This window comes from Mobula hypostoma, chromosome 6, assembly GCF_963921235.1.
Source record: "Mobula hypostoma chromosome 6, sMobHyp1.1, whole genome shotgun sequence".
NCBI lineage: Eukaryota > Metazoa > Chordata > Chondrichthyes > Myliobatiformes > Myliobatidae > Mobula > Mobula hypostoma.
In genome coordinates, this window is record NC_086102.1 from 104,873,968 (window position 1) to 104,883,996 (window position 10,029).

General features: G+C 43.7%; 1 protein-coding gene across 1 annotated transcript in view; it reads right to left on the reverse strand.

The window, feature by feature from the left end:
- Positions 1–9,605, reverse strand: part of LOC134348257 (indian hedgehog protein-like) — a 59,709-nt gene extending 50,104 nt beyond the window's left edge. The window contains exon 1 of the mRNA XM_063051360.1: positions 9,170–9,605. Coding sequence (XP_062907430.1) covers positions 9,170–9,472 — 303 coding nt within the window. The 5' untranslated portion in view covers positions 9,473–9,605. The remainder of the gene's footprint in view (positions 1–9,169) is intronic.
- Positions 9,606–10,029: the final 424 nt, after the last annotated feature.

Consider the following 10,029-nt stretch of genomic DNA (forward strand, 5'->3'; position numbering starts at 1 on the left):
TGCCCTGTTTTCGTTATTACCATCAAAGAGCAGGCACAGGAGCCTGAAGACACACACTCAATAACTTAGGATAAGCATCCTCCCCTCTGCCATCAGATGTCTGAACAACTACCTCATCATTTCTTTAATTGCTCTATTTGTTTAGTAATTTATATTAATTTTAAGCTGAATTTCTCCAGCATTTTGTGTGTGTTTCTGAGAGGTGACTTGACAGGGGTGCGAGGGATGATAAGAGGCATAGATCAAATGGACAGCCAGAGACATTTTCCCAGCGTGCAGATGGCTAATACAATAGGAAAGTACAGGGGTTGTCAGAGGTAGGTTCTTTGCACAGAGAGTGGTGGGTGCATGGAATACTCTACCAGGTGTGGTGAAACAGACAGATACATTACAAACTCTTAGATGGGCACACGGATGATAGAAAAATGGAGGGCTTATGAGAGGGAAGGATTAGATTGATCTTGGAGTATGTTAAATGGTCAGCACAACATCATGGACAAAGGGGCCTGTACTGTGCTGTACTGCTCTATGTTCTATGTTCCTCAGCCTGGGCATACAGAAGCCACGCACAGTGCAAATATGGGAAGGAACTGACCAGCTCCCAAACCACCCCCATGTCAAGAATGTCCTGCCATACTTGTGGCCACGCTAACAAGCTCCCACACTGACTTCATGAGCCACACATCAGAACCCACCGAGCTGGCCTTGTGTCAGATTTCATTCAACAATTCCTCCAGTGAATCCCTTTTGAATAATTGACAGAACTCTTATGTAAATATTGTATGTCTTATGAGTATGTTTCATGAGCATAGGTTGAGCAGGCTAGTGATCGTCTCTTTGGAGCGAAGGAGGATGAGAGGTGATTGGATAGAGGTGTATAAGATGATAAGAGGAATACATAGGATGGATACCCAGAGACCTTTTCCCAGGGCAGAAATGGCTAATCGGAGAGCATGTACTTCAAACACAAGAGATTCTGCAGATGCTGGAAATTCAGAACAACAAACAGAAAATGGATGAGGAACTCGGCAGGTCAGACAGTATCTATGGAGAGAAATAAACAGTTGATATTTAGGGCTGAGACCCTTCCTAAGGTGATCGTAGGAAAGTATAGGGGGGATGTTAGCAATGTGTTTTCTACACAGAGAGTGGTGGGTGCGTGGAATGCGTTGCTACAGTTGGTCATAGAGGCAGATACATTAGAGACATTTTGGAAACTCTTAGATTGGCACATGGATGAAAAAAATGTGGGAGAGAAGGTTTAGATTGGTCTTTGATTAAAAGGAAGGCACAACATCGTGGGCTGAAGGGCCTGTAGTATGCTGCATTGATCTATGTTCTATGTTAAATGAAGGCTGCCTGCTTTCTTTAATTTCATACACGGAATCTTTGCATTGCCAGTATATATTGACCATCCCTAACTACGCTGAGTAATTTGTGGTGGGCTGCCTTGTCAAATCTGTGAAGTTTATGGGGCATTGAATGATTAGAGAGTAACACAGTCTGTGTATGAACTGTTGAAGTATTGGCTGCTGCATTTCCAACAGAACCTTTTATATTGAATTCTACCCTTTGTTACTTCATCAGAGCCGCTGAGGTCTTCAAGATTCAAGATTGTTTAATGTCATTTCCAGAACACAAGTGTAAAGGAGAATGAAATATTCGTTACTCCGGATCCGATGCAGCACAAAAAAACAATAACATAAAGAACACAATAATAAAGAAAAACACAATAAATATAAATACATAAGATAGCATGTATACATAGATTGATTTATGACCACAAAGTGACACTAGGCACAGGAGTGTCTGTACATAAAGTGACTGACAGGAAATGATAAAGTCGAGGTGGTTGGGGATGGGGAGGGGTGGGTTAGTAGGTTAGTGGTGACTGTGTTGATCAGCCTCACTGCTTGAGGAAAATAACTGCTTTTGAGTCCGGTGGTCCTGCTGTGGATGCTACGTAGCCTCCCCCCAGGAGGGAGTGGGACAAATAGTCCATGAGCAGGGTAGGAAGGATCCTTCATGATGTTACTGACCCTCTTCTGGCACCCTTCTGTAGATACGTTCAAAAAATAAATTAGCTGGCACGTTCAATGATGGAAGTGACACTTGCATTTTTATAGCATCCTCCACCCTTTACATGTCAGCCAATGAAGTGGAGACTGTTGTGGCTGCATGGATCCCAACCCACTTACCACAAGCTCTGATAAGTAACAATGAAAAAATGACCAGTATGCTGAACAAGGATAAACATTGACTTAGCAGACTGAAGGACATCAACACAGCCTTTGGATACTGTGAGAAGCCAGTCAGAGTGATGGTCATGCACTTTGGTAGAAGGAATAAAGGCACAGACTATTTTCTAACCAGAGGGCAAATTCAGGAATCAGAGGAGCAAAGGGACTTGGGAGTCCTTGTGCAGGATTCACTGAAGGTTAACTTGCAAGTTGAGTCAGTGGTAAGGAAGTCAAATGCAATTTTAGTACTCATTTCAAGAATATAAAGCAAGGGTGTAATGCTGAAGCTTTATAAGACATTGGTCGTACTGCACTTGGTGCATTGTGAGTAGTTTAGGGCCCCTTATATAGGAAAGGATGCACTGGCATTGGAGAAGGTCCAGAGGAGGTTTACGAGAATGATCCCAGGGATGAAAGGGTTAAGATATTGGGAGCTGGACCTGTACATGTTGGAGTTTAGAAGGACGAGGGGTGGAGGGATCACATTGAGAGAGATTGAATATTGAAAGGCCTAGAGAGAGTGGACACGGAAAGAATGTTTCCTATAGTGGTGGAGTCCAAGACCAGAAGGCACAGCCTCAGAATACAAGGACATCTCTTTACACCAGTGATAAGGACGAATGTCTTTAGCCAGAGGATGGTGAATTTGTGGAATTAATTTCCACAGGTGGGTGTGGAGGCCAAGTCATTGGGTATAGTTAGAGCAGAGGTTGATAGGTTCTTGATTAGTAAGAGTGTCAAAGGTGATGGAGGGAAGGCAGGAGAATAGGGTTGAGAGGGATAATAGGTCAATTATGATCAAATAGCAGAGCTGACTTTGGGGCAGAATGGCCTAATTCTGCTCCTGTCTTATGGACTTAAGCTCTAATCTTGCTGTAGTTAAGATTCTCTTATGCTTGAAAGACTACCGAGGAGTATTCAAGAACTAAAGTACATAGGTTTACGGGGAGGGGTTTAATTCAAAGTCCAAAGTAAATTTATTATCAAAGTATATGTATGTCAGCATATACAACCCTGAAATTTGTTTGTGTGTGGGCATTCACAGTAAATACAGAGCAGCACAATAAAACCAAAGGAAAACCACACACAACAATATGAACAAACAATCAATGTGCAATAGACAACAAATTGTGCAAATACAAAAAGAAAATAATAATAGTGATAAATAAGTAATAAATATCGAGAACAAGTGAGCCGCTAGATCCTGAGGAGCAACCTTTTTACCCAGAGAGTGGCCAGTATATGGAATGAGATGCCAGAGGAAGAGAGGAAGTGGTTGAGGCAGGTATATTAACAGACTTTCAAAGGTACATGGACAAGTTCACAGATAGGAATTGTTTAGAGGGATAGGGGTGCAACACAGGCAAATAGGACTGGCTTAGTCTGGAATCGTGGTCAGTATGGACCAGTTAGGCTAGAGGGCCTGTTTAGTTTATAACATTATATCTGTAAAACAGCACTCTAACAAAGGAGTGCCCCGCCATACAACAGTGAATCAGAATCAAGTTTATTATCTCTGATGCATATTTGTATCACATGTTATTTTGTGACAGGCTCAATGAGCCAAATGGCCTAATTCTGCTCATCTGACTTATCGTGTTACGGCAAGTCATATAAGCTATTATAAATTATTGTTTTATCTTATTCTAGCTCAATGCACTGTGTAATGATTTGATCTGTGTAAATAGCATGCAGGACAAGGTTTAAACTGTATCTTGGTACATGTAACAGTAATAAACTAATATCAATACCAATAGTGCAGAGATGAAATACCAGGTTGTGATCATGGGTAATAGGCTCTCAGCCTCGACTTGTGTCATCAATTCACTTGAATAGGAATGGATCTACAGCCTTCAGAGTTGGGAGTAAGTTCACTACCTAATTAGTATGTCATATCTATACTCATTCTACAAATGCACAGTAGAGAGCATCCTAACATGCTGCATCACTGCATGGAATGGAAACTGCCCTGCAGTGGACAGGAAGTCTCTACAACGGGTAATCAAAACTGCACAGTGCATCACTGGTACCAGCCTACCCACCATCAGGGACATATATACAGAAATGTGCTGGAAAAGGGCCAGTAACATCATGAAGGATCTTACCCACCCTGCTCATGGACTGATTGTCCCACTCCCATCAGGGAGGAGGCTACGTAGCATCCATGTCAGGACCACCAGACTGACCAAACCATTAGCAATAAGGCTGATCGAAACCTCCAACCACTAACCCACCCCTCCTCTCCCCACCATCCCTACTTTATCATTTCCTGTCAGTCACCTTATGTATAGACACTCCTGTGCCTAGCTTCACTTTATGGAGAGCCATCAATCTATGTATATAAGCTAAATTATGTATTTATATTTATTGTGTTTTTAATTATTACTGTGTTCTTTACTTTACGGTGTGATTTTTGTGCTACGTCAGATCTGGAGTAAAAATTATTTCATTCTCCTTTACACTTGTGTACAGGAAATGACATTAAACAATCTTGTATGTTAGTATATGGATAACTATGAGTAGGATAAGTAAATGAATAGGAAAGATTTATAGAACATAGAGCAATACAGCACAATACTGACCATACTCTAAGATCATTCTAACCCTCCCTCCCACGTAGCCCTTCAATTTTCAATCACCCATGTGCCTATCTAAGAGTTTTTAAATGTCCCTAATGTACCTGCCTCTACCATGGCCCCTGGCAGGGTGTTCCACACGCATACAACGCTCTGTGTGATAAACATTTCTACTTAGAGGGATGTGGGCTAAACACAGGCAAGTGTTTCAAATACTTATATATCAATCCTGCCGCAAGTAAATGAATCTCATTTTGGTAGCAAATTTACTTTGCACTTTGAAATGGAACTAGTTTGGTAGTCACGGATAACTTGGGCTGTTTTACTCCGTTTGACAGGCAGCAGGTTGGAATAGTTGTCAGGATGAGACATTTAGTGCTCCACCAGGTTTTCACGGTGTACGTGTGTTTTGAGGAGGAAGGCTTTATTTCTCCTACTATGAGGACAAACATTACAACTAATGTATTAATGCTTCAGTGACTCAGTGGCCACTTTATTAGGTACACCTGTACACCTGCTCCTTTCTGTTAATACCTAATCAACCAATCATTTGGTAGTAACTCAATGCATAAAAGCACGCAGACATGGTCAGGAGGTCCATTTGTTCTTCAGACCAAACATCAGAATGGGGAAGAGATGTGATCTAAGTGATTGTTGGTGTCAGATGGTGTGGTTTGAGTACAGTGTATCTCAGAAACTCAGAAACAGTGCATCCTGTTAATGAGAGAGGTCAGAGGAGAATGGTCAGATTGGTTCAAGCTGACAGGAAGGCGACAGTAACTCAAATAACCATGTGTTACAACAGTGGTGTGCAGAAGAGCATCTCTGAATGCACAACACATTGAACCTTGAAGTGGATGGGCTACAGCAGCAGAAGATCACAAAGAGTGGCCACTTCATTCGGCACCTCCTGTACCTCCTGTGCAAATACGCACATTCCTAATTATAACCTCCTCCTCTAGCGAGGGATTTAAGTTGCAGCTATAGGGTATTCGCAAGGAGTGCTGCCACAAGAAAGCAGCATCCATCATCAAGGACCCCACCATCCAAGCCATGCTCTCTTCTCCCCGTTGCATCAGGAAGGAAATACAGGAACCTTAGGTCCCACAACACACCTCGGGAAAGTATCTCTGGCTGTCAGATCTTTACCTATTTATTTATTGTAACTTATAGTAATTTTTTATGCATCCCACTATACTGCTGCCACCATACAACAAAGTTCACAATACACTGTATGTCAATGATAATAAGCCTGATTCTAATTCAGAATAAGACACGAAATGCTGGAGGAACTCAGCAGGTCAGGCAGCATCAGTCCTAAAGAAGGGTTTTGAGCCAAAACATTGACTGTTCATTCCTCTGCATAGATGCTGCCTGGCCTGCTGAGTTCCTCCAGTATCTTTCGTGCATTGTTCTGGATTTCTAGCATCCACAGAATCTCGTGTTTAGTGAGGAGATCTTCAAAAAGTGATATCCATTAAGAATCCCCATTGCCCAAGACATGCCCTCTTCTTATGCCACCATCAAGGAGGAGGTACAGGAGTCTGAAGACACACACACAACAACTTCTTCCCTTCCACCATCAGATTTCTGAATACATTATAACCCCTCACCGTTTTGCTGTCTTTTTGTACTTATTTAATTTAATATATTTCTCATTGCAATTTATAGTCTTATTATGTATTACACTGTGCTGCTGTCACAAAACAACACATTTCATGACATGTGCTAGTGATATTAAACCTGATTTTGATTCTGTCATAATACAGATTTCTATGCCTCTTCCTTCACGGTTACAAAAAACTTACATACAGTGGAGTATATGACATGGGGGCATCGGTGACAGGCAGACACTTAGTTGTCCATCTTTAAATACCCTTCAAATTCCAGTGTACCCAAACTAGCCACCCTGTCAGAGCAGCTACATCACATCAGTTTGACAGCAACACTCACACCTCAGGAATGATTTAAAAAAAAACTTGTGAGTGGCCTTTGGGTGAGCCGGAGGATGCAGAGCTTTATAACAAAGAACACTATAGTACATGGTACAGTACGTATTATATAATAGAGCCGGTATTCAGAAGTGTAACTGTAATCTTGAACTAACTGAGCAATATTCTCAAGTGAAATTTGAGCCAATAATGATTTTCCGTGAAGGACAATCTTTTTCTGGGCACAGGCTGTGCACAAACCCTTTATAAAGAAACAAACAGACACACTTACTGTACACAGGGACACACAGACACAGATACAAATGTAAGACCATACGTCCATATGATGTAGAAATACAGTAGGTTTGGGCCATTTGGCCCATCAAGTCTGTTCTGCCATTCCATCATGACTGGTTTATTATTCCTCTCAACACAAGTCTTCTGTCTTAATATATACACATACACATACATGAACACATACAAATACATATATGTATATGCACAGAGGCACATATGCATATCCACATGCACACAGATACACATTCACACGAACATATAGATATTATATTCACTATCACACATTCATATAGATAAGCACTTACATGCAGACACACATTCAAGGGCATACATAGACACACATATAAATTAAAGACAGTCTCTCAGACGCACATAAATAGACAAACAGGCACACATTCAGGCACATGCGCACATGCACACGCACACACAAATTGAAAAATATACACACAAACACATATTCAGGCACACACACACACACACACACACACACACACCTGCAATCAGACACAACACTAACAGACAAATTTACATAAACACACTTAACTAAACATATCCGTGAAAGTATGTTCACATCCACACCAGTGCACGAACCCTTGCCTACACAAACACATTCAGACATAAACACACCTATAGACACACATCTACAGTTATATTATCTACACAATCCGATTCGCGCGCACGCACACACATGGAACAGCAACACATAATTGACGCTCGGCTTAATTTCAGATTACATTTAAATAAACAGTGAACCCTATCTTTCTCCCAGCGCTTTCTGCGGGAGGGCAGGGCAGGGAGACTGTCACCCCGACTCCGCTGCCTGATAGACAAAATCCTACTTTAACCGACTAGCCCTGAACTCGCGGCCGATTCTCTCTTGACGACAGATTCAGGCTCAGTGTTACAAAGGTTATTGTCAGTTTATCACACTGACTGGAAATAGACCCTGCCCTTAAAAACAGCGCACAGACCCGTCGTTTCCGCTTCATTACAGGGAAAATAAAAAAAAGGACAGCGCCGTTTTTGTTTTGGAATAACCTAACGCTCGCTTAAACAAATATCCTGTGATATAAATAACATATTTTCTTTTAAAAAAATACACACTGCACTGGAGTGGAAATATTGGATAATTGGAATCATTTTGTTGGTCTAAAAGAAATTGTTTGAGTTTAATACATACATGAATGATATTTCTTTCTTCCCCTGAAAGCTATGGAAACTCTAGTGTTGTTGGAGAGCCCCAGCTACCACCACCACCACCGCCTTTCTCTCTCTCTCTCTCTCTCTCACATACACTCACTCTCTAACTGATCGGGAAGGGTTCAGAGAGGATTGTCGGGGCAAAGGGCATTTAGTGTTTGCAAGGGACTAGGTAAACACGGGGCGCCTAAGACTGTTCCCGAGAATTGATTAGCGTTCTAATATGTTTGGCAATAATAATAATAATAATAATAATAATAATAATTTAAGAAAACAAGCTCGTTGTCCGGGGGAGAGGGGAACTCGCGGCCACTTTCAGTAACAAGTGGATCAGGGATAGTTTGAGAGGCGAGTTACAAGGAAGTGAAGGGTGGTGGGTGGTGGAGAGGTACAGGGAGCATTGGACCGTTCTCTCTCTCTCTCCCCTACCCCTGTCTCTTCCCCCCTCTCTCTCTCTCTCTCTCTCTCTCCCTCCCTCCCTCCTCTCCCTCTCTCTCTCTCTCTCTCTCTCTCTCTCTCTCTCCTTCTCTCTCTCTCTCTCTCTCTCTCTCTCTCTCTCTCTCCTGTAAGGTTGGTGAACCTTGTATAAAGAGGCTTGGAGAATTTTTTTTAAAGGTTCAACCTGCCTTGGCCAAGGTTTTGACACAGTGCCGGGCACCTGCCCAAGACTCCCTCTCAAAACTCTGTTGATCTTACACTTTAAGGCATGTTTACGGGACTGGCAAAGGATCCAGAGGGGAGAAGAGAAGAACATTTTTTTTTTGTTTTTTTGCTGCCATTCGCGACGTGAATACGGAGGTAACTCTCACAGAGGGATTTGGATGAAAAAGGCTGCGGGGATTTTTTTTTGGATAGTGCCCGGGTTTGGCACGGGCAGAGCGGGCTGAGTGACTGCTAACAGATGTCCCCCACATTATTCTCCTACCTGTGTCATGAGCCTGTCCGCGCCGGATTTCTCCTCGTCTTTGAAGATGATGTCGGGGTTGTAATTCGGAATCAGGTCCTTGAAGCGGGACGCGTTCCTGTTTATCTTACTCTCCGACTTGCCGCTGGCTCCCAGGGTTTTCTCGGCCACGTTGGGGATGAACTGCTTGTAGGCGAGCGGCGTCAGCTTTCGGTTGTGTCTCCGCCGGCTGCCGTAACCTCTCCCCGGGCCGCAGCCCAAGGCGCCGGGGCAGAGGAGCGGAACCCAAGCGGACACCAGCAGCAGTACCGTCCACGGTCTCATCGCCAGAGTCCCCACAGTCAACTGGCGGGCAGGGCAGTACTGAAAGCCTCCCCCGGCACACCTCTTCACCCTCACCCTTTCCAGCCTATACCCCCTCACGCAGGGGGTATATGTTATCAGCACACACAAACACACACCCCTCCCTCCTTTCCCCACCCTCCCACCCCTAACCCTCTCCAAGAGTGGCGATCAGCCTAGGCGCCCGGTTGCGACCAAGACCCCCATCCAGGGCGCACGCTGGCTCTCCACTCCGCGTCCCTGGGAGCGCACCGACCCACCCCGGCGTTCACTGCCCCGGCCGCCACCGACCTCTCTCCGGACGGTGCATGGGAAGTCCCGTGAGGGAGGGGATGTGAGGGTGATCCCGCTGCGAAGCGATGCCAAGGACCGTGAGAGAGAACTAGAGAGCGAGGGGGGAAAGACCGTCAGAAATAGTTAAGAATATAATTGTAAAGATATGAGATAAAGGGAAGGGGTAAAAGGAAGACGGCGGGGAAAGAGTGGGGAGATGTATTGGTAGTGGGAGAGAAACGGGATAGAAAGAGAGGCAACGAGGT